The following is a 26,741-nucleotide window of genomic DNA, read 5'->3' on the forward strand; positions in this document are numbered from 1 at the left end:
CACATGGGCAAAAGTCTTCGGCCTCTTTTCTTGAGGTATAAGTAAAGGGCTGAGGACTTATGTCCGCCTGAGGGGCGCGAGGACCTAGGCCCGCCTGAGGGGCGCGGGGACCTAGGCCCGCCTGAGGGGCGCGGGGACCTAGGCCCGCCTGAGGGGCGCGAGGACCTAGGCCCGCCTGAGGGGCGCGGGGACCTAGGCCCGCCTGAGGGGCGCGGGGACCTAGGCCCGCCTGAGGGGCGCGGGGACCTAGGCCCGCCTGAGGGGCGCGGGGACCTAGGCCCGCCTGAGGGGCGCGGGGACCTAGGCCCGCCTGAGGGGCGCGGGGACCTAGGCCCGCCTGAGGGGCGCAGGGACCTATGCCCGCCTGAGGGGCGCGAGGACCTATGCCAGCCTGAGGGGCGCGGGGACCTATGCCCGCCTGAGGGGCGCGAGGACCTATGCCCGCCTGAGGGGCGCGAGGACCTATGCCCGCCTGAGGGGCGCGAGGACCTATGCCCGCCTGAGGGGCGCGAGGACCTATGCCCGCCTGAGGACTTACCAGATGCATTGTATAAAGAAGGAGAATTCTATTGCAGGGGGATGATGGGCGTTATATACGGGGAGGATATGGAATACACAGGGATGATGGGTAGGGTGTATTTAGGTGGATGACAGGTGTTCTAGTCCTGGGACTATACATCGCGGAGGTATAAACAATCACTACTACTCTCATCGTCGCCGTCTGCTCACCTCTCCGCCCCGCAGCGCCCGCTGTACTCGCACCTCCTGGCGGTCCCGCAGTAGTTTCAGCTCGCACAGCCCGGCCACACTTCCCCGCAATAACTGACGGAGCCTCCCCCGGTCCACAGAGCCTCCGGAGCCCAGCATATCACCCCGGAGCCCGCTGCGATCTGACTGAGGAGCCGCAGAGAGAGTTCATTGGCCCGGTGCGCACAATGGACCAATCACAAGCCGCCGCTCCGCGTCTTACCCAATCACAGCCAAGGAAATTCTGACAAATCCCGCCTGCCCTACAGACAGCCGGGATCAAAAAGACAGTAAACCCGCCCACCCATCAGTCAAAGCTTTTACGTCAGTACTGTCTGAACCAATCACAAGGCGACGTATTTACATATTCGTGATTGACAGTAACCACGCCCAACATTTAGCTGTTGACTAAGTGACGCCTCCAAGAGCAAGTTGTCTTCATAGCAGATGAATGACATTGAGCTCAGCCAATAAAATCTACTCGAGAATTGTGTCAGCCAATCACTGCGTAGGACCTGACTTCCAGCGAGCCAATTAACATACAGTTGCCTAGGCTGCAGCTAGAAATGCATGCTACCCGCTGGACACGCCCACACTACGCTGCCACGTCAAAGGAGAGACTGAACAGCTGTTTAATATTCCACACAGCGGAACCGATGGGTGGGGCCTGATTGACGAGTCGTCATGATGAGGGCGGGACTAGGCGCAACGAGGCGGGGACAGAGACCGGAAGAGCCACTGTTTATTTGTGTCTGTGTCAAGGAGTCTGTGTCAATAAAGTTTAGGGCGACTGACGTCACAGGTGTCTGGAAAGAGGAAGACACGTGGGCAGCGGCTGATGTGAGGAAGCTACAATGTAACTAGCGGCCGATACAGGTAATGACCGCCCCTCCCCCATGGAGCTAACGACCGCCCCTCCCCCATATAGCTGGTAGTGACCGCCCCTCCCCCATGGAGCTAACGACCGCCCCTCCCCCATATAGCTGGTAATGACTGCCCCTCCCCCATATAGCTGGTAGTGACCGCCCCTCCCCATATAGCTGGTAATGACCGCCCCTCCCCATATAGCTGGTAGTGACCGCCCCTCCCCCATGGAGCTAACGACCGCCCCTCCCCCATATAGCTGGTAGTGACCGCCCCTCCCCCATATAGCTGGTAGTGACCGCCCCTCCCCCCGTAGATCTGGTGATGACCGCCCCTCCCCATATAGCTGGTAGTGACCGCCCCTCCCCATATAGCTGGTAGTGACCGCCCCTCCCCCATATAGCTGGTAGTGACCGCCCCTCCCCCATGGAGCTAACGACCGCCCATCCACCATATAGCTGGTAGTGACCGCCCCTCCCCATATAGCTGGTAGTGACTGCCCCTCCCCATATAGCTGGTAGTGACTGCCCCTCCCCATAAAGCTGGTAGTGACCGCCCCTCCCCCATATAGCTGGTAGTGACCGCCCCTCCCCCATATAGCTGGTAGTGACCGCCCCTCCCCCATATAGCTGGTAGTGACCGCCCCTCCCCATATAGCTGGTAGTGACCGCCCCTCCCCATATAGCTGGTAGTGACCGCCCCTCCCCCATGGAGCTAACGACCGCCCCTCCCCCATATAGCTGGTAGTGACCGCCCCTCCCCATATAGCTGGTAGTGACCGCCCCTCCCCATATAGCTGGTAATGACCGCCCCTCCCCATATAGCTGGTAGTGACCGCCCCTCCCCCATGGAGCTAACGACCGCCCCTCCCCCATATAGCTGGTAGTGACCGCCCCTCCCCCATATAGCTGGTAGTGACCGCCCCTCCCCCCCGTAGATCTGGTGATGACCGCCCCTCCCCCATTAAAGCTGGTAGTGACCGCCCCTCCCCCATAAAGCTGGTAGTGACCGCCCCTCCCCCATATAGCTGGTAGTGACCGCCCCTCCCCCATATAGCTGGTAGTGACCGCCCCTCCCCCATATAGCTGGTAGTGACCGCCCCTCCCCCATATAGCTGGTAGTGACCGCCCCTCCCCCATGGAGCTAACGACCAGCCCATCACCATATAGCTGGTAGTGACCGCCCCTCCCCATATAGCTGGTAGTGACTGCCCCTCCCCATAAAGCTGGTAGTGACTGCCCCTCCCCATAAAGCTGGTAGTGACCGCCCCTCCTCCATATAGCTGGTAGTGACCGCCCCTCCCCCATATAGCTGGTAGTGACCGCCCCTCCCCCATATAGCTGGTAGTGACCGCCCCTCCCCATATAGCTGGTAGTGACCGCCCCTCCCCCATATAGCTGGTAGTGACCGCCCCTCCCCCATATAGCTGGTAGTGACCCGCCCCTCCCCCATATAGCTGGTAGTGACCGCCCCTCCCCCATGGAGCTAACGACCGCCCATCCCCCATATAGCTGGTAGTGACCGCCCCTCCCCCATGGAGCTAATGACCGCCCCAACCCCATATAGCTGGTAGTGACCGCCCCTCCCCCATATAGCTGGTGATGACCGCCCCCCCCTCCCCCAGATCTGATAATTATCACCCCTTCCCCATAGATCTGGTGATGACCGCCCTCCCCATAGATCTGGTGATGACCGCCCCTCCCCCATAGATCTGGTGATGACCGCCCCTCCCCCATAGATCTGGTGATGACCGCCCCTCCCCCATAGATCTGGTGATGACCGCTCCTCCCCATAGATCTGGTGATGACCCCCCCCCCTCCCCCATAGATCTGGTGATGACCTCCCCTCCCCCATAGATCTGGTGATGACCGCCCCTCCCCCATAGAGCTGTTGATGACCTCCCCCATAGATCTGGTGATGACCGCCCCTCCCCCATGGAGCTAATGACCGCCCCTCCCCCGTAGATCTGGTGATGACCGCCCCTCCCCCGTAGATCTGGTGATGACCGCCCCTCCCCCATAGATCTGGTGATGACCGCCCTCCCCCATAGATCTGGTGATGACCGCCCCTCCCCCAGGGAGCTAATGAACGCCCCTCCCCCATAGATCTGGTGATGACCGCCCCTCCCCCATGGAGCTAATGACCGCCCCTCCCCCGTAGATCTGGTGATGACCGCCCCTCCCCCGTAGATCTGGTGATGACCGCCCCCTCCCCCGTAGATCTGATGATGACCGCCCCTCCCCCGTAGATCTGGTGATGACCGCCCCTCCCCGTAGATCTGGTGATGACCGCCCCTCCCCATGGAGCTAATGACCGCCCTCCCCCGTAGATCTGGTGATGACCACCCTTCCCCTGTAGATCTGGTGATGACCGCCCCTCCCCCGTAGATCTGGTGCTGACCGCCCCTCCCCCGTAGATCTGGTGCTGACCGCCCCTCCCCCGTAGATCTGGTGCTGACCGCCCCTCCCCCGTAGATCTGGTGCTGACCGCCCCTCCCCCGTAGATCTGGTGCTGACCGCCCCTCCCCCGTAGATCTGGTGCTGACCGCCCCTCCCCCGTAGATCTGGTGCTGACCGCCCCTCCCCCGTAGATCTGGTGCTGACCGCCCCTCCCCCGTAGATCTGGTGCTGACCGCCCCTCCCCATATATAGCTGGTAGTGACCGCCCCTCCCCCCATCTAGCTGGTAGTGACCGCCCACCCCCATATAGCTGGTAGTGACCGCCCCTCCCCATATAGCTGGTAGTGACCGCCCCTCCCCCATGGAGCCTAACGGAACCGCCCCTCCCCCATATAGCTGGTAGTGACCGCCCCTCCCCCATATAGCTGGTAGTGACCGCCCCTCCCCATATAGCTGGTAATGACCGCCCCTCCCCATATAGCTGGTAGTGACCGCCCCTCCCCCATGGAGCTAACGACCGCCCCTCCCCCATATAGCTGGTAGTGACCGCCCCTCCCCCATATAGCTGGTAGTGACCGCCCCTCCCCCCGTAGATCTGGTGATGACCGCCCCTCCCCCATAAAGCTGGTAGTGACCGCCCCTCCCCCATAAAGCTGGTAGTGACCGCCCCTCCCCCATAAAGCTGGTAGTGACCGCCCCCTCCCCATATAGCTGGTAGTGACCGCCCCTCCCCCATATAGCTGGTAGTGACCGCCCCCTCCCCCATATAGCTGGTAGTGACCGCCCCTCCCCCATATAGCTGTAGTGACCGCCCCTCCCCCATGGAGCTAACGACCGCCCCTCCCCCATATAGCTGGTAGTGACCGCCCCTCCCCCATATAGCTGGTAGTGACCGCCCCTCCCCATATAGCTGGTAATGACCGCCCCTCCCCATATAGCTGGTAGTGACCGCCCCTCCCCCATGGAGCTAACGACCGCCCCTCCCCATATAGCTGGTAGTGACCGCCCCTCCCCCATATAGCTGGTAGTGACCGCCCCTCCCCCCGTAGATCTGGTAGTGACCGCCCCTCCCCCCGTAGATCTGGTGATGACCGCCCCTCCCCCATAAAGCTGGTAGTGACCGCCCCTCCCCCATAAAGCTGGTAGTGACCGCCCCTCCCCATATAGCTGGTAGTGACCGCCCCTCCCCCATATAGCTGGTAGTGACCGCCCCTCCCCCATATAGCTGGTAGTGACCGCCCCTCCCCCATATAGCTGGTAGTGACCGCCCCTCCCCCATATAGCTGGTAGTGACCGCCCCTCCCCCATGGAGCTAACGACCGCCCATCCACCATATAGCTGGTAGTGACCGCCCCTCCCCATATAGCTGGTAGTGACTGCCCCTCCCCCATAAAGCTGGTAGTGACTGCCCCTCCCCCATAAAGCTGGTAGTGACCGCCCCTCCTCCATATAGCTGGTAGTGACCCGCCCCTCCCCCTATAGCTGGTAGTGACCGCCCCTCCCCATATAGCTGGTAGTGACCGCCCCTCCCCCATATAGCTGGTAGTGACCGCCCCTCCCCCATATAGCTGGTAGTGACCGCCCCTCCCCCATATAGCTGGTAGTGACCGCCCTCCCCCATATAGCTGGTAGTGACTGCCCCTCCCCATGGAGCTAACGGACCGCCCATCCCCCATATAGCTGGTAGTGACCGCCCCTCCCCCATGGAGCTAATGACCGCCCCAACCCCATATAGCTGGTAGTGACCGCCCCTCCCCCATATAGCTGGTGATGACCGCCCCCCCCTCCCCCAGATCTGATAATTATCACCCCTTCCCCATAGATCTGGTGATGACCGCCCCTCCCCCATAGATCTGGTGATGACCGCCCCTCCCCCCATAGATCTGGTGATGACCGCCCTCCCCCATAGATCTGGTGATGACCGCCCCCTCCCCATAGATCTGGTGATGACCGCTCCTCCCCCATAGATCTGGTGATGACCCCCCCCCCCTACCCCCATAGAATCTGGTGATGACCTCCCTCCCCCACAGATCTGGGATGACCGCCCCTCCCCCATAGAGCTGTTGATGACCCTCCCCCATAGATTGGTGATGACCGCCCCTCCCCCATGGAGCTAATGACCGCCCATCCCCCGTAGATCTGGTGATGACCGCCCCTCCCCCGTAGATCTGGTGATGACCGCCCCTCCCCCATAGATCTGGTGATGACCGCCCCTCCCCCATAGATCTGGTGATGACCGCCCCCTCCCCCAATGGAGCTAATGACCGCCCCTCCCCCATAGATCTGGTGATGACCGCCCCTCCCCCATGGAGCTATGACCGCCCCTCCCCCGTAGATCTGGGATGACCGCCCCTCCCCCGTTAGATCTTGGTGATGACCCCGCCCCTCCCCCGGTAGATCTGATGATGACCGCCCCTCCCCCGTAGATCTGGTGATGACCGCCCCTCCCCCGTAGATCTGGTGATGACGCCCCCTCCCCATGGAGCTAATGACCGCCCCTCCCCCGTAGATCTGGTGATGACCACCCTTCCCCTGTAGATCTGGTGATGGACCGCCCCTCCCCCGTAGATCTGGTGCTGACCGCCCCTCCCCCGTAGATCTGGTGCTGACCGCCCCTCCCCGTAGATCTGGTGATGACCGCCCCTCCCCCGTAGATCTGGTGCTGACCGCCCCTCCCCCGTAGATCTGGTGCTGACCGCCCCTCCCCCCGTAGATCTGGTGCTGACAGCCCCCTCCCCCGTAGATCTGGTGCTGACCGCCCCTCCCCCGTAGATCTGGTGCTGACCGCCCCTCCCCCGTAGATCTGGTGCTGACCGCCCCTCCCCCATATAGCTGGTAGTGACCGCCCCTCCCCCATATAGCTGGTAGTGACCGCCCCTCCCCCATATAGCTGGTAGTGACCGCCCCTCCCCATATAGCTGGTAGTGACCGCCCCTCCCCCATGGAGCTAACGACCGCCCCTCCCCCATATAGCTGGTAGTGACCGCCCCTCCCCCATATAGCTGGTAGTGACCGCCCCTCCCCATATAGCTGGTAATGACCGCCCCTCCCCATATAGCTGGTAGTGACCGCCCCTCCCCCATGGAGCTAACGGACCGCCCCTCCCCCATATAGCTGGTAGTGACCGCCCCTCCCCCATATAGCTGGTAGTGACCGCCCCTCCCCCCGTAGATCTGGTGATGACCGCCCCTCCCCCATAAAGCTGGTAGTGACCGCCCCTCCCCCATAAAGCTGGTAGTGACCGCCCCTCCCCATAAAGCTGGTAGTGACCACCCTCCCCCATATAGCTGGTAGTGACCGCCCCTCCCCCCATATAGCTGGTAGTGACCGCCCCTCCCCCATATAGCTGGTAGTGACCGCCCCTCCCCCATATAGCTGGTAGTGACCGCCCCTCCCCCATATAGCTGGTAGTGCCGCCCCTCCCCATGGAGCTAACACCTCCATCCACCATATAGCTGGTAGTGACCGCCCCTCCCCCTATAGCTGGTAGTGACTGCCCCTCCACCATAAAGCTGGTAGTGACCGCCCCTCCCCCATATAGCTGGTAGTGACCGCCCCTCCCCCATATAGCTGTAGTGACCGCCCCTCCCCACTATAGCTGGTAGTGACCGCCCATCCCCCATATAGCTGGTAGTGACCGCCCCTCCCCCATATAGCTGGTAGTGACCGCCCCTCCCCCCATATAGCTGGTAGTGACCCGCCCCCTCCCCCCATATAGCTGGTAGTGACCGCCCTCCCCCCGTAGATCTGTGATGACCGCCCTCCCCCATATAGCTGGTAGTGACGCCCCTCCCCCCCTAAAGCTGGTAGTGACCGCCCCTCCCCCATATAGCTGTAGTGACCGCCCCTCCCCCATATAGCTGGTAGTGACGCCCCTCCCCATGGAGCTAACGACCGCCCATTCCCCATATAGCTGGTAGTGACCGCCCCTCCCCATATAATGCTGGTAGTGACTGCCCCTCCCCATAAAGCTGGTAGTGACCGCCCCTCCCCATATAGCTGGTAGTGACCGCCCCCCCCATATAGCTGGTAGTGACCGCCCCTCCCCCATATAGCTGGTAGTGACCGCCCTCCCCCATATAGCTGGTAGTGACCGCCCTCCCCCCTATAGCTGGTAGTGACCGCCCCTCCCCCATATAGCTGGTAGTGACCGCCCCTCCCCCATATAGCTGGTAGTGACCGCCCCTCCCCATATAGCTGGTAGTGACCGCCCCTCCCCAGAGCTAACGACGCCCTCCCCCATATAGCTGGTAGTGACCGCCCCTCCCCCATATAGCTGGTAGTGACCGCCCCTCCCCATATAGCTGGTAATGACCGCCCCTCCCCATATAGCTGGTAGTGACCGCCCTCCCCCAGGGATGCTATCACGACCGCCCCTCCCCCCATATAGCTGGAGGACCGCCCCTCCCCATATAGCTGGTAGTGACCGCCCCTCCCCCATATAGCTGGTAGTGACCGCCCCTCCCCCATATAGCTGGTAGTGACGCCCCCCCCATATAGCTGGTAGTGACCGCCCCTCCCCCATATAGCTGGTAGTGACGCCCCCCCCTATACGGTAGTGGACCGCCCCTCCCCCATATAGCTGGTAGTGACCGCCCCTCCCCCATATAGCTGGTAGTGACGCCCTCCCCCATGGAGCTAACGACCGCCCATCCCCCATATAGCTGGTAGTGACCGCCCCTCCCCCATGGAGCTAATGACCGCCCCAACCCCATATAGCTGGTAGTGCCGCCCCTCCCCCATATAGCTGGTGATGACCGCCCCCCCCTCCCCCAGATCTGATAATTATCACCCCTTCCCCATAGATCTGGTGATGACCGCCCCTCCCCCATAGATCTGGTGATGACCCGCCCTCCCCCATAGATGGTGATGACCGCCCCTCCCCCATAGATCTGGTGATGAGCGCCCCTCCCCCATAGATCTGGTGATGACCGCCCCTCCCCATAGATCTGGTGATGACCGCCCCTCCCCCATAGATCTGGTGATGACCGCTCCTCCCCCATAGATCTGGTGATGACCCCCCCCCTCCCCCATAGATCTGGTGATGACCTCCCCCTCCCCCACAGATCTGGTGATGACCGCCCCTCCCCCATGGAGCTAATGACCGCCCCTCCCCCATAGAGCTGTTGATGACCTCCCCCATAGATCTGGTGATGACCGCCCCTCCCCCATGGAGCTAATGACCGCCCCTCCCCCGTAGATCTGGTGATGACCGCCCCCTCCCCCGTAAGATCTGGTGATGACCGCCCCTCCCCCGTAGATCTGGTGATGACCGCCCCTCCCCCATAGAGCCGGTGCTGAGCGCCCCTCCCCCATAGATCTGGTGATGACCGCCCCTCCCCCATGGAGCTAATGACCCGCCCCTCCCCCATAGATCTGGTGATGACCGCCCCCTCCCCCATGGAGCTAATGACCGCCCCCTCCCCCGTAGATCTGGTGATGACCGCCCACTCCCCCGTAGATCTGTGTGATGACCGCCCCTCCCCCGTAGATCTGATGATGACCGCCCCTCCCCCGTAGATCTGGTGAGGAGCCCGCACCCTCCCCCGTAGATCTGGTGATTGACCGCCCCTCCCCATGGAGCTAATGACCGCCCCTCCCCGTAGATCTGGTGATGCCACCCTTCCCCTGTAGATCTGGTGATGACCGCCCCTCCCCCCCGTAGATCTGGTGCTGAGCCGCCCCTCCCCCGTAGATCTGGTGCTGACCGCCCCCCTCCCCCCTAGATCTGTGCTGACCGCCCCGTCCCCCGTTAGATCTGGTGCTGACCGCCCCTCCCCCGTAGATCTGGTGCTGACCCGCCCCTACCCCCGTAGATCTGGTGCTGACCGCCCCTACCCCGTAGATCTGGTAGCTGACCGCCCCCTCCCCCGTAGATCTGGTGCTGACCTGCCCCTCCCCCGTAGATCTGGTGCTGACCGCCCCGCCCCCGTAGATCTGGTGCTGACCGCCCCTCCCCCGTAGATCTGGTGCTGAGCCGCCCCTCCCCGTCTTAGATCTGGTGATGACCGCCCCTCCCCTATAGGGTAGTGACCGCCCCTCCCCCTATATGGTATGACCGCCCCTCCCCCATAGCTGGTAGTGACTGCCCCTCCCCCATGGAGCTAACGACCGCCCCTCCCCCATATAGCTGGTAGGACCGCCCTCCCCATGGAGCTAATGACCGCCCCAACCCCAATAGCTGGTAGTGACCGCCCCTCCCCCCATATAGCTGGTGATGACCGCCCCCCCCCTCCCCCAGATCTGATAATTATCACCCTCCCTCCCCCATAGATCTGGTGATGACCGCCCCTCCCCCATAGATCTGGTGATGACCGCCCCTCCCCATGGAGCTAATGACCGCCCCTCCCGTAGATCTGGTGATGACCGCCCCACCCCCATGGAGCTAATGACCGCCCCTCCCCCGTAGATCTGGTGCTGACCGCCCCCCCGTAGATCTGGTTGACCGCGCCTCCCACGTAGATCTGGTGCTGACCGCCCCTCCCCCGTAGATCTGGTGCTGACCGCCCCTCCCCCGTAGATCTGGTGCTGACCGCCCTCCCCCGTAGATCTGGTGCTGACCGACCCGTGCCCCCCGTAGATCTGGTGCTGACCGCCCCTCCCCCCATAGATCTGGTGCTGACCGCCCCTCCCCCGTAGATCTGGTGATGACCGGCCCTCCCCCCATATAGCGGTAGTGACCGCCCCCTCCCCCATATAGCTGGTAGTGACCGCCCCTCCCCCATATAGCGGTAGTGACTGCCCCTCCCCCATGGAGCTAACGACCGCCATACCCCCATATAAGCTGGTAGTGACCGCCCCTCCCCCATGGAGCTAATGACCCGCCCCACCCCATATAGCTGGTAGTGACCGCCCCTCCCCCATATAGCTGGTGATGACCGCCCCCCCCCTCCCCCAGATCTGATAATTATCACCCCTTCCCCATAGATCTGGTGATGACCGCCCCTCCCCCCCATAGATCTGGTGATGACCGCCCCTCCCCCATAGATCTGGTGATGACCTCCCCTCCCCCATAGATCTGGTGAGGACCGCCCCTCCCCCATAGCTCTGGTGATGACCCCCCCCTCCCCCATAGATCTGGTGATGACCTCCCCTCCCCCACAGATCTGGTGATGACCCGCCCCTCCCCCATGGAGCTAATGACCGCCCCTCCCCCCGTAGATCTGGTGATGACCGCCCCTCCCCCATAGAGCTGTTGATGACCTCCCCCATAGATCTGGTGATGACCGCCCCTCCCCCATGGAGCTAATGACCGCCCCTCCCCCCGTAGATCTGGTGATGACCGCCCTCCCCCGTAGATCTGGTGATGACCGCCCTCCCCCGTAGATCTGGTGATGACCGCCCCTACCCCGTAGATCTGGTGATGACCGCCCCTCCCCCGTAGATCTGGTGATGACCGCCCCTCCCCCATAGATCTGGTGATGACCGCCCCTCCCCCATAGATCTGGTGATGACCGCCCCTCCCCCATGGAGCTAATGACCGCCCCTCCCCCATAGATCTGGTGATGACCGCTCCTCCCCATAGATCTGGTGATGACCGCCCCTCCCCCATGGAGCTAATGACCGCCCCTCCCCCGTAGATCTGGTGATGACCGCCCCTCCCCGTAGATCTGGTGATGACCGCCCCTCCCCCGTAGATCTGGTGATGACCGCCCCTCCCCCGTAGATCTGATGATGACCGCCCCTCCCCCGTAGATCTGGTGATGACCGCCCCTCCCCCGTAGATCTGGTGATGACCGCCCCTCCCCATGGAGCTAATGACCGCCCCTCCCCCGTAGATCTGGTGATGACCGCCCTTCCCCTGTAGATCTGGTGATGACGCCCCTCCCCGTAGATCTGGTGATGACCGCCCTCCCCCGTAGATCTGGTGATGACCGCCCCTCCCCCGTAGATCTGGTGCTGACCGCCCCTCCCCCTAGATCTGGTGCTGACCGCCCCTCCCCCGTAGATCTGGTGCTGACCGCCCCTCCCCGTAGATCTGGTGCTGACCGCCCCTCCCCTAGATCTGGTGCTGACCGCCCCTCCCCCGTAGATCTGGTGCTGACCGCCCCTCCCCCGTAGATCTGGTGCTGACCGCACCCTCCCCGTAGATCTGTGCTGACCGCCCCTCCCCCGTAGATCTGGTGCTGACCGCCCCTCCCCCGTAGATCTGGTGCTGACCCGCCTCCCCCGTAGATCTGTGCTGACCGCCCCTCCCCCGTAGATCTGGTGCTGACCGCCCCTCCCCGTAGATCTGGTGCTGACCCGCCCCTCCCCCGTAGATCTGGTGCTGACCGCCCCTCCCCCGTAGATCTGGTGCTGACCGCACCCTCCCCCGTAGATCTGGTGCTGACCGCCCCTCCCCCGTAGATTTGGTGCTGAACCGCCCCTCCCCCGTAGATCTGGTTGCTGACCAGCACCCTCCCCCGTAGATCTGGTGATGACCGCCCCTCCCCATGGAGCTAATGACCGCCCCTCCCCCGTAGATCTGGTGATGACCGCCCCTCCCCCGTAGATCTGGTGATGACCGCCCCTCCCCCGTAGATCTGGTGCTGACCGCCCCTCCCCCGTAGATCTGGTGCTGACCGCCCCTCCCCGTAGATCTGGTGCTGACCGCCCCTCCCCCGTAGATCTGGTGCTGACCGCCCCTCCCCCCGTAGATCTGGTGCTGACCGCCCCTCCCCGTAGATCTGGTGCTGACCGCCCCTCCCCCGTAGATCTGGTGCTGACCGCCCCTCCCCCGTAGATCTGGTGCTGACCGCCCCTCCCCCGTAGATCTGGTGCTGACCGCCCCTCCCCCGTAGATCTGGTGCTGACCGCCCCTCCCCCGTAGATCTGGTGCTGACCGCCCTCCCCCCGTAGATCTGGTGCTGACCCGCCCCTCCCCCGTAGATCTGGTGCTGACCGCCCCCTCCCCCGTAGATCTGGTGCTGACCGCCCCTCCCCCGTAGATCTGGTGCTGTACCGCCCCTCCCCCGTAGATCTGGTGCTGACCGCCCCTTCCCCCGTAGATCTGGTGGCTGACCGCCCCTCCCCCGTAGATCTGGTGCTGACCGCCCCTCCCCCGTAGATCTGGTGCTGACCGCGCCCTCCCCACGTAGATCTGGTGCTGACCGCCCCTCCCCCAGTATGAGCGGTGCTGACCGCCCCTCCCCCGTAGATCTGGTGATGACCGCCCCTCCCCCGTAGATCTGGGTGCTGACCGCCCCTCCCCCGTAGATCTGGTGCTGACCGCCCCTCCCCCGTAGATCTGGTGCTGACCGCCCCTCCCCCGTAGATTGGTGCTGACCGCCCTCCCCCGTAGATCTGGTGCTGACCGCCCTCCCCCCAGTAGATCTGTGATGACCGCCCCTCCCCAGTAGATCTGGTGATGCCGCCCCTCCCCCGTAGATCTGGTGAGGACCGCCCCTCCCCCTGATCTGGTGATGACCGCCCCTCCCCCGTAGATCTGGTGATGACCCGCCCCTCCCCCGTAGATCTGGTGCTGACCGCCCCTCCCCGTAGATCTGTGCTGACCGCCCCTCCCCCGTAGATCTGGTGCTGACCGCAGCCCCTCCCCCGTAGATCTGGTGCTGACCGCACCCTCCCCCGTAGATCTGGTGCTGACCGCCCCTCCCCCGTAGATCTGGTGCTGACCGCCCCTCCCCCGTAGATCTGGTGCTGACCGCCCCTCCCCCGTAGATCTGGTGCTGACCGCCCCTCCCCCGTAGATCTGGTGCTGACCGCCCCTCCCCCGTAGATCTGGTGCTGACCGCCCCTCCCCCGTAGATCTGGTGCTGACCGCCCCTCCCCCGTAGATCTGGTGCTGACCGCCCCTCCCCCGTAGATCTGGTGCTGACGCCCCTCCCCCGTAGATCTGGTGCTGACCGCCCTCCCCCGTAGATCTGGCGCTGACCGCCCCTCCCCCGTAGATCTGGCGCTGACCGCCCCTCCCCCGTAGATCTGGCTGCTGACCGCCCCTCCCCCGTAGATTCTGGCGCTGACCGCCCCTCCCCCGTAGATCTGGCGCTGACCGCCCCTCCCCCGTAGATCTGGCGCTGACCGCCCCTCCCCCGTAGATCTGGCGCTGACCGCCCCTCCCCGTAGATCTGGCGCTGACCGCCCCTCCCCGTAGATCTGGCGCTGACCGCCCCTCCCCCGTAGATCTGGCGCTGACCGCCCCTCCCCCGTAGATCTGGCGCTGACCGCCCCCCCCGTAGATCTGGCGCTGACCGCCCCTCCCCGTAGATCGGCGCTGACCGCCCCTCCCCCGTAGATCTGGCGCTGACCGCCCCTCCCCCGTAGATCTGGCGCTGACCGCCCTCCCCCGTAGATCTGGCGCTGACCGCCCCTCCCCCGTAGATCTGGCGCTGACCGCCCTCCCCCGTAGATCTGGCGCTGACCGCCCCTCGCCGGTAGATCTGGCGCTGACCGCCCCTCCCCCGTAGATCTGGCGATGTCCGCCCCTCCCCCGTAGATCCGGCGATGTCCGCCCCTCCCCCGTAGATCCGGCGATGTCCGCCCCTCCCCGTAGATCCGGCGATGTCCGCCCCTCCCCCGTAGATCCGGCGATGTCCGCCCCTCCCCTATATCAGGCGATGACCGCCCCTCCCCCGTAGATCCGGCGATGACCGCCCCTCCCCCGTAGATCCGGCGATGACCGCCCCTCCCCCGTAGATCCGGCGATGACCGCCCCTCCCCCGTAGATCCGGCGATGACCGCCCCTCCCCCGTAGATCTGGTGATGACCGCCCCTCCCCCATGGAGCCGGTAGGGCTGACGTCCCATGCATTAGCCTCACATGAGAGGGTACGGGCCCCCGAGGGGCAGCAGGGGCCCCGGTTGGTAAATCTGTAGTGTTGTCAGTGCAGTCCCGTTCCCTGCGCTGATGATAACCCCCATCATCCTCTGATCAGCGTGTTGTCTCCTCCCCAGGCTGAGGATGCGCTGCCCGCTCTGCCACGCCCTGCTGGCCCTGACTCTGCTGTGTAACCTGCTGCTCCTGTACTACACCTGGCGCCTCCGCCCGGAGCCGCGCCCCCCGTCTTCTCTGTCCGCGGGCATCACTGTCATTGTGCGGGAGTTCCGCCCCTTTGAGCATGGCCTGGCGGAGTTACACCGCTCCTTCCTGCGCGCCCGCCCTGCACTCCAGATCCTGGTGGCTTCAGAGTTGGCTCCGTACCCGCCGGTCCCTGGCATTTCCCTGCTGAGGCTTCACCCATCCCCGGAGCTGCCCAGCGCTGCCGCCCGCCTGGAGTCCCATGTTCACACCCGCCTGGTGGCGCTGGTACCGGACGGGTGTGCCCTGGATCCTCCTGATCTACTGGAGCGGATGGCTCGTGGACTGCGCGACGCTGCGCCCGGAGTCAGACTAGTGGCGGCCGGAGCTGGCGCCGCCCTGCACTGCCTGCACCTGAACGTGTCTCAGAGGGAATGGACGGCACAGTACCGGGTGGCCGGTGGCAGAGAGTCCTGCGGAGCGGTGGCCGGAGCGGCAGTCATCCTCATGCGCTCCCGCGACTTGTTTGACTTGCCCTTTCCTCTCTCCCGCCCCCTGCTGGCGGCCATATTTATTCAGGCGGCTCTGCGTGGGTGGAGGGTGAAGGTGATGGATGACGTCATGTTTCCTCGCACTCCGTTCCCGGCCACAGACCACGGCCGCTGGAAGGCAGAGCAGGCGGAGCGGGCAGAGGAGGCAGCCACAATGCGGGCACTGGGCGTGAAGCTGCTGCGCGGACTGGATGGGGGGGAGCGCTGGTTTGGCTGCACCAAGGAGACGCCCCGCTGCTTTGGGACTGTGGTTGGAGAAACCCCGGATTACCTGTACGAGGGGCGCTGGACCCCCCCCTGCTGCCTCCGGGCCCTCAGGATCACAGCGCTCCACGTCATCAAGGTCCTGGAGGCAAACAACGTGCGGTACTGGCTGGAGGGGGGGAGCCTGCTGGGGGCCGCCCGCCATCGGGACATCATCCCCTGGGACTATGACGTGGACCTTGGCATCTACCTGGAGGACATCGCCCTGTGCCCAGAGCTGCGGGGGGCCCAGGAGGGCTCTCTGGTAGATGAGGAGGGCTTTGTGTGGGAGCGGGCCGTGGAGGGCGACTTCTTCAGGGTGCAGTACAGTCAGACCAACCACCTCCATGTGGACCTGTGGCCCTTCTACCCCCGGGATGGGCTGATGACCCGGGACTCCTGGACTGGTCACCCGCAGGACATTGAGTTCCCAGAGCGCTTCCTCCGGCCCCTGCAGACGCTGCCGTTCGCCGGGGCTTTAGTTCAAGCCCCAAATCGCCACGTGGAGCTGCTGAAGATGAAGTTTGGGGAGAGAGCCATAGAGGAACCCGAGTACCCCAACCCGGCCCTACTGAGGATGGGGGGGGCGGTGAGACCAGAGCGAGGCCTGAAGGGTGGGATGTGGGGCACTGGGAGGGGGCGCAGGACTATAGGGGGCAGATAATGGCTGAAATAAACCAAGGATGTTCACTGCATGGACTGTGTATATACCCAGGAGAGCGAGGGGCGGATACGAGTATATACCCAGGAGAGCGAGGGGCGGATACATGTATATACCCAGGAGAGCGAGGGGCGGATACATGTATATACCCAGGAGAGCGAGGAGCGGATACATGTATATACCCAGGAGAGCGAGGAGCGGATACATGTATATACCCAGGAGAGCGAGGGGCGGATACATGTATATACCCAGGAGAGCGAGGGGCGGATACATGTGTATATACCCAGGAGAGCGAGGGGCGGATACATGTGTATATACCCAGGAGAGCGAGGGGCGGATACGAGTATATACCCAGGAGAGCGAGGGGCGGATACATGTATATACCCAGGAGAGCGAGGGGCGGATACATGTATATACCCAGGAGAGCGAGGAGCGGATACATGTATATACCCAGGAGAGCGAGGGGCGGATACATGTATATACCCAGGAGAGCGAGGGGCGGATACATGTATATACCCAGGAGAGAGAGGGGCGGATACATGTATATACCCAGGAGAGCGAGGGGCGGATACATGTATATACCCAGGAGAGAGAGGGGCGGATAAGAGTATATACCCAGGAGAGCGAGGGGCGGATACATGTATATACCCAGGAGAGAGAGGGGCGGATACATGTATATACCCAGGAGAGCGAGGGGCGGATACGAGTATATACCCAGGAGAGCGAGGGGCGGATACATGTATATACCCAGGAGAGCGGGGGGCGGATACATGTATATACCCAGGAGAGCGAGGGGCGGATACGAGTATATACCGTATTTTTCGCCTTATAAGACACACCTAGGTTTTTGAGGAGGAAAATAAGGGCTCTTTCACACCTGCATTGTGCGGATCCGGCATAGAGTTCCGTCGTCGGGGCTCTATGCCGGAAGAATCCTGATCAGTTTTATCCTAATGCATTCTGAATAGGAGAGAAATCCGTTCAGGATGCATCAGGATGTCTTCAGTTCCGGAACGGAACATTTTTTGGCCGGAGAACATACCGCAGCATGCTGCGCTTTTTGCTCCGGCCAAAAATCCTGAAGACTTGCCGCAAGGCCGGATCCGGAATTACTGCCCATTGAAAGGCATTGATCCGGATCCGGCCTTAAGCTAAACGTCGTTTTTGCCGGATCCGACGTTTAGCTTTTTTAGAGTGGTTACCGTGGCTGCCGGGACGCTAAAGTCCTGGCAGCCATGGTAAAGTGGAGCGGGGGAGCAGTATACTTACCGTCCGTGCGGCTCCCGGGGCGCTCCAGAGTGACATCAGGGCGCCCCACGCGCATGGATCACATGATCGCATGTACACGTCATCCATGCGCATGGGGCGCTCTGACGTCATTCTGGAGCGCCCCGGGAGCCGCGCGGACTGTAAGTATACCGCTCCTCACTACTACTATGGCAACCAGGACATTAATAGCGTCCTGGCTGCCATAGTAACACTGAACGCATTTTGAAGACGGATCCGTCTTCAAATGCTTTCAGTTCACTTGCGTTTTTCCGGATCCGGCGTGTAATTCCGGCAAGTGGAGTACACGCCGGATCCGGACAACGCAAGTGTGAAAGAGGCCTAAGAAAAAAAAATGTTTTAACCAAAAGGTGTGATTTTGGTGGGTTTGAGCTAATGGCGGTCTGTGCACGACACTATTATGCGGGATCTGTGGATGGCCCTGCTATATGTGTCATCCCCATCATTATCCCATTCACAGTCCTAGGGAGGGTCTGTAGTAGGCGGGGAGAGCGGCGGGCCGCGCAGGCGCTGTGCTCTGTACTGTATTATACGTAGTGTTAATCATCAGATCTAAACTGAATAACGATGCGCTGCCCCCCATGTGTCCATAACACCACACTGTGTATAAAGACCCCCATACAGGACGTACAATGTCTGCCCCCTGACTGGGAGGTAATCAGGTCAGACACTGTAGTAACCTAATCATCTCCAGACAGGAAAACCACATTAAAAGTACCCCAAAATCCACAATATCCAAACAGACAAACAGACAGAGAGCTTCTGTTACATACAGTACAGACCAAAAGTTTGGACGCACCTTCTTCTCATTCAAAGAGTTTTCTTTATTTTCATGACTATGACAATTGTAGATTCACACTGAAGGCATCAAAACTATGAATTATCACATGTGGAATTATCTACATAACAAAAAGTGTGAAACAGCTGAAAATATGTCATATTCTAGGTTCTTCACAGTAGCCACCTTTTGCTTTGATTACTGCTTTGCACACTCTTGGCATTCTCTTGATGAGCTTCAAGAGGTAGTCACCTGAAATGGTCTTCCAACAGTCTTGAAGGAGTTCCCAGAGATGCTTAGCACTTGTTGGCCCTTTTGCCTTCACTCTGCGGTCCAGCTCACCCCAAACCATCTTGATTGGGTTCAGGTCCGGTGACTGTGGAGGCCAGGTCATCTGGTGCAGCACCCCATCACTCTCCTTCATGGTCAGATAGCCCTTACACAGCCTGGAGGTGTGTTTGGGGTCATTGTCCTGTTGAAAAATAAATGATGGTCCAACTAAACGCAAACCAGATGGAATAGCATGCCGCTGCAAGATGCTGTGGTAGCCATGCTGGTTCAGTATGCCTTCAATTCTGAATAAATCCCCAACAGTGTCACCAGCAAAGCACCTCCACACCATCACACCTCCTCCTCCATGCTTCACGGTGGGAACCAGGCATGTAGAGTCCATCCGGTCACCTTTTCTGCGTCGCACAAAGACACGGTGGTTGGAACCAAAGATCTCAAATTTGGACTCATCAGACCAAAGCACAGATTTCCACTGGTCTAATGTCCATTCCTTGTGTTCTTTAGCCCAAACAAGTCTCTTCTGCTTGTTACCTGTCCTTAGCAGTGGTTTCCTAGCAGATCTTCTACCATGAAGGCCTGATTCACACAGTCTCCTCCTAACAGTTGTTCTAGAGATGTGTCTGCTCCTAGAACTCTGGGTAGCATTGACCTGGTCTCTAATCTAAGCTGCTGTTAACCTGCAATTTCTGAGGCTGGTGACTCGGAGGAACTTCTCCTCCGCAGCAGAGGTGACTCTTGGTCTTCCTTTCCTGGGGCGGTCCGCATGTGAGCCAGTTTCTTTGTAGCGCTTGATGGTTTTTGTGACTGCACTTGGGGACACTTTCAAAGTTTTCCCAATTTTTCGGACTGACTGACCTTCATTTCTTAAAGTAATGATGGCCACTCGTTTTCCTTTACTTAGCTGCTTTTTTCTTGCCATAATACAAATTCTAACAGTCTATTCAGTAGGACTATCAGCTGTGTATCCACCTGACTTCTCCACAACGCAACTGATGGTCCCAACCCCATTTATAAGGCAAGAAATCCCACTTATTACACCTGACAGGGCACACCTGTGAAGTGAAGACCATTTCAGGTGACTACCTCTTGAAGCTCATCAAGAGAATGCCAAGAGTGTGCAAAGCAGTAATCAAAGCAAAAGGTGGCTACTCTGAAGACCCTAGAATATGACATATTTTCAGTTGTTTCACACTTTTTGTTATGTATATAATTCCACATGTGTTAATTCATAGTTTTGATGCCTTCAGTGCGAATCTACAATTGTCATAGTCATGAAAATAAAGAAAACTCTTTGAATGAGAAGGTGTGTCCAAACAGTCAGACCAACCACCTCCATGTGGACCTGTGGCCCTTCTACCCCCGGGATGGGCTGATGACCCGGGACTCCTGGACTGGTCACCCGCAGGACATTGAGTTCCCAGAGCGCTTCCTCCGGCCCCTGCAGATGCTGCCGTTCGCCGGGGCTTTAGTTCAAGCCCCAAATCGCCACGTGGAGCTGCTGAAGATGAAGTTTGGGGAGAGAGCCATAGAGGAACCCGAGTACCCCAACCCGGCCCTACTGAGGATGGGGGGGGCAGTGAGACCAGAGCGAGGCCTGAAGGGTGGGATGTGGGGCACTGGGAGGGGGCGCAGGACTATAGGGGGCAGATAATGGCTGAAATAAACAAAGGATGTTCACTGCATGGACTGTGTATATACCCAGGAGAGCGAGGGGCGGATACATGTGTATATACCCAGGAGAGCGAGGGGCGGATACATGTGTATATACCCAGGAGAGCGAGGGGCGGATACATGTGTATATACCCAGGAGAGCGAGGGGCGGATACATGTGTATATACCCAGGAGAGCGAGGGGCGGATACATGTGTATATACCCAGGAGAGCGAGGGGCGGATACATGTGTATATACCCAGGAGAGCGGGGCGGATACATGTGTATATACCCAGGAGAGCGAGGGGCGGATACATGTATATACCCAGGAGAGCGAGGGGCGGATACATGTATATACCCAGGAGAGCGAGGGGCGGATACATGTATATACCCAGGAGAGAGAGGGGTGGATACATGTATATACCCAGGAGAGAGAGGGGCGGATACATGTATATACCCAGGAGAGAGAGGGGCGGATACATGTATATACCCAGGAGAGAGAGGGGCGGATACATGTATATACCCAGGAGAGAGAGGGGCGGATACATGTATATACCCAGGAGAGCGAGGGGCGGATACATGTATATACCCAGGAGAGCGAGGGGCGGATACATGTATATACCCAGGAGAGCGAGGGGCGGATACATGTATATACCCAGGAGAGCGAGGGGCGGATACATGTATATACCCAGGAGAGCGAGGGGCGGATACATGTATATACCCAGGAGAGCGAGGGGCGGATACATGTATATACCCAGGAGAGCGAGGGGCGGATACATGTATATACCCAGGAGAGCGAGGGGCGGATACATGTATATACCGTATATGTACCCAGGAGAGCGAGGGTCAGAGTCATGTATATACCGTATATATACTATAGGTTCAAAGCCTTGTGCCAGCAAGTGGGCGTGTCTTTTCTCTGAAGGAGGGTCACAACGTGCCATGTGTTTAGAGGGACCTGCAACCTGATGACATCACTACCCTCCATGTGACTACAGCAAAGGACTCATCACAACCCAAAGGACTTCTATACCTGGTGTTCTGCTTAACCCTGTTTGTACCACGCCATCTGTATTTGTAACCGCAGACCACTGTATATATTCTGTGTGTATAGTGTTAATTCTAGTGAGCCCTTAATGTGATTAAATATATAATTTAATCTTGTGCTATCTTGTATCTCCATCACAAATCCCCACGTCCGTGTTTCGGCCTAGTAATACGCTACCGCTGGTTTTTTTTTTACCCTATATAATCCCGTTAGCAGACCGTACCTATATCAAACAAGGAACTGGTGGAAGATACCCGGGCTGAGAACGCGCTGTTTCACTGCGGAAGTGACCAGGCTCTCTCAGCTTGATGCCTCTCTGTGCTCGCGTGGACAGGAGGTGTCTTTAAAAACTGTACCAAGCTGACCTTACCTGCTCCTCTGAAAGGCGTAACGTCACGCCTTGGTTAACCCATGACCGTACCGTATGTTGTGAGCTCAACGTAGTTGACGTCAGTCGGGGTGGGCCTCACTCCACCTGCCCATCCCACCAGGCAGGCTTGGCTGCTCTCCTACAGGCCGCTCTAGAGGACTTCCCCCTGCTGGACAAAGATGGGGACTTGGACACCTTTTTGTTGGCATTTGAGATGGCCTGCCATCAGTACCAACTGCAAGAGAACCAGTGGGTCAGATTCCTCAAGCCATGTCTCAGGAGAAAAGCCCTTTAAATCTTTGAGTACCTGTCAAGTGAGACCATCCTGAGCTATGAGGACATCACGCAATCTCTGGTCCGGCAGTGCAACTTGACCCCTTAGACATACTGGAAAAAGCTCAGGAATTTGCAGCGGGGTTCTACCCAGAACTGGGCCGATCACATGCAGGCCTTGCTGAGAGCGGTCGACCAATGGACCACAGGATTGGAGCTCACCACTGTCCAACAACTGAAGGAGCTCATCGCCACAGAGCAGTTATTGTGGAATTTCCCGGAGGACCTCCAGCAGTACCTCCGTGACTGGAAGCCAAAGGTGGCCTCCGCAACAGCAGCCCTGGCCGATGAATACACCAACAACAGGACATCAGAGGGCTAACCTGTTGCTGGAGAGGGGGTAAGACGCATGCTGCTACCCCTGCCCCTAGGCCCAAGTGCGCACCGGCCTCACTTTTCACGTGGGTGGGGGAACCCCGACTGTGTCACCTTTGTAAGCAACCAGGACACTTCAAGGCCACGTGTCCCCAGCACCCGAGGGACCCGTCCCAGTCATCGACCCGGAAACCGTCCCCTGTGTTGTGTGGGGGTGGTGGGAGGTCCCTTGACAATGTAAAATTGGTCACCATGGGCCAGGCCATGGCCATGGAACTTGGAGACACCGGCGCTGAGATGACTCTGGTACGGCCTGAACTGGTGGCACCCCATGATTTATTGCCCGGGAGATCCCTTACTGTCTCCGGTATTGGAGGAGTTGAACCGGCGATGCCCATTGCCATGGTCTATTTGGACTGGGGCACCAATCGAGGAGTAAGGGAGGTGGGGGGTATCCGCAAATATCCCCGCCAGTGTTTTGCTTGCGACGGACCTGGGGCGACTTGTGTCTAAGTACGTGGCCGCTGACACCCCGAGGTCCGATCCCCCAGAATGTAATGCCATGTCCACCCCTGTTGATACTGTGAATGTACCCAACATGCCTGTTGGTGGGGATGGGGGATGTAATGTGTGCCTCTCCCCTCAGTGGAGAGGGGGTCATTCCTGCCAGATGTGCTGAAGCCCCAGGGTGTGGCCAGCAAGCCTGCTGGAACCTGTTGTCCTCCGATGTGGTGACTGAGGGGACAAGCAGGGGGCAGACAGCTGCCCAGGAGAAGTAGGGCTCCCAGATAACGCCTCAGTGCAGGGTTCCTCCACCACTGTGATTTCAGAGGGCCAGGTTAGTCCATCTGGACTGGCGACTTGGTCGGAAGCCGAGGGGAAGCAGGCAGTACCAGCGGTGGCAGCGGCCATAGCTGCTGTCACGCGCTGCGGGAGTGCTGGGACTCCTCACGGGTCCGATTAGCTTTCCCACTTCCAACCAAGTGGCTGCCAAAACAGATGGAGGCCAGGAGACAGGTCCCGGGGACGTGGCAGTCTCGTCTATTCTGGCCATGTCCTCTCAGAGGGTTCAGGTGGCGTTAGTGGCTCATGCCAGCCTGAATGCTCTGAAGGAGCAGGCGGCACAGCCTCCCTCGGACTCAGACCTCGAGCGGGTGGCCTGGGACCAAGGACGGCTGTATCGGGTCATGGTCCAGCAAGGCTCACCGGAGGAGTGGCCTAGGGACCAGCAGGTAGTAAAGCTGACAGGGGACGTGGAAGTCTCGTCTATTCTGGGCACATCCGGTCAGGGGTTTCAGGTGGCGTTAGTGGCTGACGCCAGCCTCAACGCTCTCAAGGAGCAGGTGGCATGGCCCCCCTTGGACTGAGACCTCCAGAGGGAGGTCTGGGACCAAGGACGGTTGTGCCAGGGAACCGGAGGCATGGCCTAAAGACCAACAATTTGTGGTACCTTATCCGTTCAGGGCGGAGTTTTTGTGGGTTGCGCATGAAATTCCGATGGCCAGATACCCAGGGGCTGCTAATACAGAGGCCTGGATGGGAGACGTAGCCACCCCTGGGGTATCGGTCACTAAGTGTGTCATGTGCTTCTAGGAAAAGTCGCAGGCCTTGTCGCGGTTGGTGCACGACAGTATGGGGCAAGCCCAGACCGACCAGAAGCAGGGGTATGACCAGATGGCATGTGAGAGGACCCACCAGGTGGGTCAGCAAGCGTGGATACTGGTTCCATTAACTCAGGACAAGCTTCAGGCGGCCTGGGGGGGCCCGTAGCTCGAGCACCAGCGGCTCAATGCCAGGATGTACCTGGTCACCCTGGACCACGCCCAGGGAAGGCAGAAGGCCTTCCCCGTGAACCTGATGCAGGTGCCCTCCGGAAGGGAGAAATGTTCACCAAAACGCCCGGAAGGACAGAGCCCGAGATACCATTAAGCATGGAGTATGCCCTTGCCACTTTTAAGCGGTTGGTCAAGCAGCTTAAGGGACTCGAAGAGTATGTGGCCATGTACCTGGAGGTCATTGCTGTCTTCGGTCCTACATGGGAGGATCCCGGAGAGCATCTGGCTTACGCCAGGAAAGGGCCAGCTGGGCATAAGCGAGGGGCCCCAGGTGGGGAAGCTTTGAAACCGGAGCCAGGGAGAGTGGATGCCAGCCAAGAACCAGGTGATGTCTTCCCTGGGCACCGCCAGGTACTATTGCGCCCCACAAAAAGTAGCCTGACGAGGCCCCTGACGGACCGCACCAGGAAGAAGCTGCCTTCCGCAGTCGATTGGACAAACAACTGCAAAGACGGCCTTCCAGGCGCTGAAGGATACCCTTTCCAGCTTTTGGTACCCCTGACTTCATGCGGCCATTTATAGTACCGCCGGACGCCAGTAATTGTGGCCTTGGTGTTATGCTTAGTCAGGGTGACTCCATTGGCCAGGTGCGAATGGGAGGTGGGTAAGTGGAAGCCTTGCGCTCCAGCCTTACCACTTTGCCATTCGCCACCAGAGAGGGTACAGATGGGCGCACGGGGAAACACAGGAATGTGCTGCCCCTAGCGCCCTCTAAAAGGGGGAGGTGTGAGGAATATGGATTCATATTTACTGTCAGCTATGTTCCCACACCAACCATCTTCTGAAAGGTAGCAGAGGTAGTGAGATCCACAGGGGGGGGGGGGGGCCTGCTTCAAAGCCAGCCAGATGGCAAAGAGCCTCTAGCAGTCCACCTTTGTTTACAATTTCTCACCTCCATTCAGCCAGCCAGGAACCCAGCTAATGGAACAGGAAAAAAGTCTCTGCAGGGGTCTAGGCCATTCCCCAGTTCAATCAAATTTAGCAGACAGCATGAAACCAGTGGTTCATGAGGAATTATGAATCGCCCGTCCATCACAGGCATAAACCTGACACATATTTGTGTCCCTGTGGCCACGATGAACAAGTCAGTGGTCATTGCTTGGTGGTGGGATGCCAGGGAGGAGATTTATACATATCACCTCACAGAAACCAAATGACAATACCATGCTTGGACTCTACTGGTAGCCGGAACCCAGGTGGATCCATTGGTCCCTGAACCACCTCCCTGTGACCATGAGCCCTAAACGGTTTTGTGGCTCATGTGCTGCCAGCATGGCAGAGGGGGTGTGGACCCCTCCCAGAGGCTGGGAGGGTCCGGCTACAGGTTAAAAGGCTTGTGCCAGCTATCAGGCATGTCTTTTCTCTGAAGAAGGTTCACATCGTGCCATGTGTTTAGAGGGACCTGCAACCTGCTGACATCACTGCCCTCCATGTGACCACAGCAAAGGACTCATCACAACCCAAAAGGACTCATCCATCTGGTAAACTGACTATCGCTCTGTTTAATCCTGTTTGTACCATACCACCTGTATTTGTAACCTCAGACCACTGTATCTATCCTTGTGTGTATAATGTATTGTCCAGTGAGCCCTTAAGGCGATTAAATATATAATTTAATCTTGTGCTATTTTGTATCTCGATCATGAATCCCCACGTCCGTGTTTCGGCCTAGTAATACGCTACCGCTGGTTGGTTTCTTACCCTATATAATCCCGTTAACAGACCAGGCTTATCTCAAACAAGGAACTGGTGGCAGTCTTCCCGGGCTAACGTGCCGTTTCACTGGGGCGGTGAAAAGGCTCCCTCAGATTGGTGCTTCTCTGTGCCCACGTGGACAGGAGGAGTCTGCGAAAACTGTACGAAGACTGACCTTACCCGCTCTTCCAGGAGGGTGTAATGTCACGCCTTGGTAACCAGTGACGATCCCGTATCTCGTGAGCTTGACGTCAGTCGAAGTACGGTATTCGTCACATACCGTATATACCCAGGAGAGCGAGGGGCAGCGCCCCTCTGTCCTCCGTCCAGACTCCCCTGTCACCTCTATGTCCTCCAGACCCCCGTGTTCTCTTCCAGGCTCCTCTGTTTTCTTCCAAACTCCTCTGTCTTCCTTGAGACCCCTTTGTCCCCTGACTCTGTTCGTCTCTAGATCCCTCTATGCCTCCCTGCCCTCCTCCAGACTCCCCTGTCCCCTGTCTTCCAGACCGCTCTGCCCTCCTCCAGACTCTCCTGTCCCCTCTATGTATTCCAGACCTCTCTGCCCTCCTCCAGACTCTCCTGTCCCCTCTATGTATTCCAGACCTCTCTGCCCTCCTCCAGACTCCCCTGTCCCCTCTATGTATTCCAGAATTCTCTGCCCTCCTCCAGACTCTCCTGTCCCCTCTATGTATTCCAGACCTCTCTGCCCTCCTCCAGAC

General features: G+C 59.6%; 3 protein-coding genes across 7 annotated transcripts in view; 1 reads left to right on the forward strand and 2 right to left on the reverse strand.

Annotated features, from left to right (window-relative positions):
• LOC122922438 (guanine nucleotide-binding protein G(I)/G(S)/G(O) subunit gamma-8-like) overlaps nucleotides 1–936 on the reverse strand; it is an 81,960-nt gene extending 81,024 nt beyond the window's left edge. Inside the window, exon 1 of one of the 4 annotated variants that reach the window (XM_044273049.1) lies at nucleotides 730–931. In XM_044273049.1, the coding sequence (XP_044128984.1) occupies nucleotides 730–867 (138 nt within the window). In that variant the 5' untranslated portion in view covers nucleotides 868–931. Of the gene's footprint in view, nucleotides 1–729 lie in introns of all 4 variants that reach the window. The other 3 variants (XM_044273050.1, XM_044273046.1, XM_044273048.1) reach the window with 3 other exon arrangements.
• Nucleotides 937–1,447: 511 nt separating this feature from the next.
• LOC122922439 (fukutin related protein) lies at nucleotides 1,448–17,344 on the forward strand. The gene is made up of 2 exons (XM_044273052.1): nucleotides 1,448–1,623; nucleotides 14,903–17,344. Exon 2 carries the CDS (start codon nucleotides 14,910–14,912, stop codon nucleotides 16,422–16,424), a length of 1,515 nt encoding a protein of 504 aa, XP_044128987.1. The 5' UTR covers nucleotides 1,448–1,623; nucleotides 14,903–14,909; the 3' UTR covers nucleotides 16,425–17,344.
• LOC122922440 (formin-2-like) lies at nucleotides 16,027–26,322 on the reverse strand. Of its 2 annotated transcripts, XM_044273055.1 has the most exons (3): nucleotides 26,308–26,322; nucleotides 20,108–21,242; nucleotides 16,027–16,103 (listed from the first exon to the last, which is right to left on the reverse strand). In XM_044273055.1, the coding sequence occupies exon 2, from the start codon at nucleotides 21,236–21,238 to the stop codon at nucleotides 20,333–20,335; it is 906 nt and encodes a 301-aa protein (XP_044128990.1). In that variant the 5' UTR covers nucleotides 21,239–21,242; nucleotides 26,308–26,322; the 3' UTR covers nucleotides 16,027–16,103; nucleotides 20,108–20,332. The 2 variants fall into 2 exon arrangements, with proteins under 2 accessions (XP_044128990.1, XP_044128989.1); XM_044273054.1 differs by lacking the exon at nucleotides 26,308–26,322 and having other exon boundaries at nucleotides 20,108–21,443.
• Between the last annotated feature and the right edge of the window lie 419 nt (nucleotides 26,323–26,741).

The sequence above is a fragment of the Bufo gargarizans genome, unplaced genomic scaffold (genome assembly GCF_014858855.1).
Source record: "Bufo gargarizans isolate SCDJY-AF-19 unplaced genomic scaffold, ASM1485885v1 fragScaff_scaffold_35_pilon, whole genome shotgun sequence".
Taxonomy (NCBI): domain Eukaryota; kingdom Metazoa; phylum Chordata; class Amphibia; order Anura; family Bufonidae; genus Bufo; species Bufo gargarizans.

Coding starts and splice junctions, on each gene's coding strand:
- LOC122922439 (XM_044273052.1), top strand. CDS start 14,910: ATGCGCTGCCCGCTCTGCCACGCCCTGCTGGCCCTGACTCTGCTGTGT.
- LOC122922440 (XM_044273054.1), bottom strand. CDS start 21,370: ATGGCACGTTGTGACCCTCCTTCAGAGAAAAGACACGCCCACTTGCTG.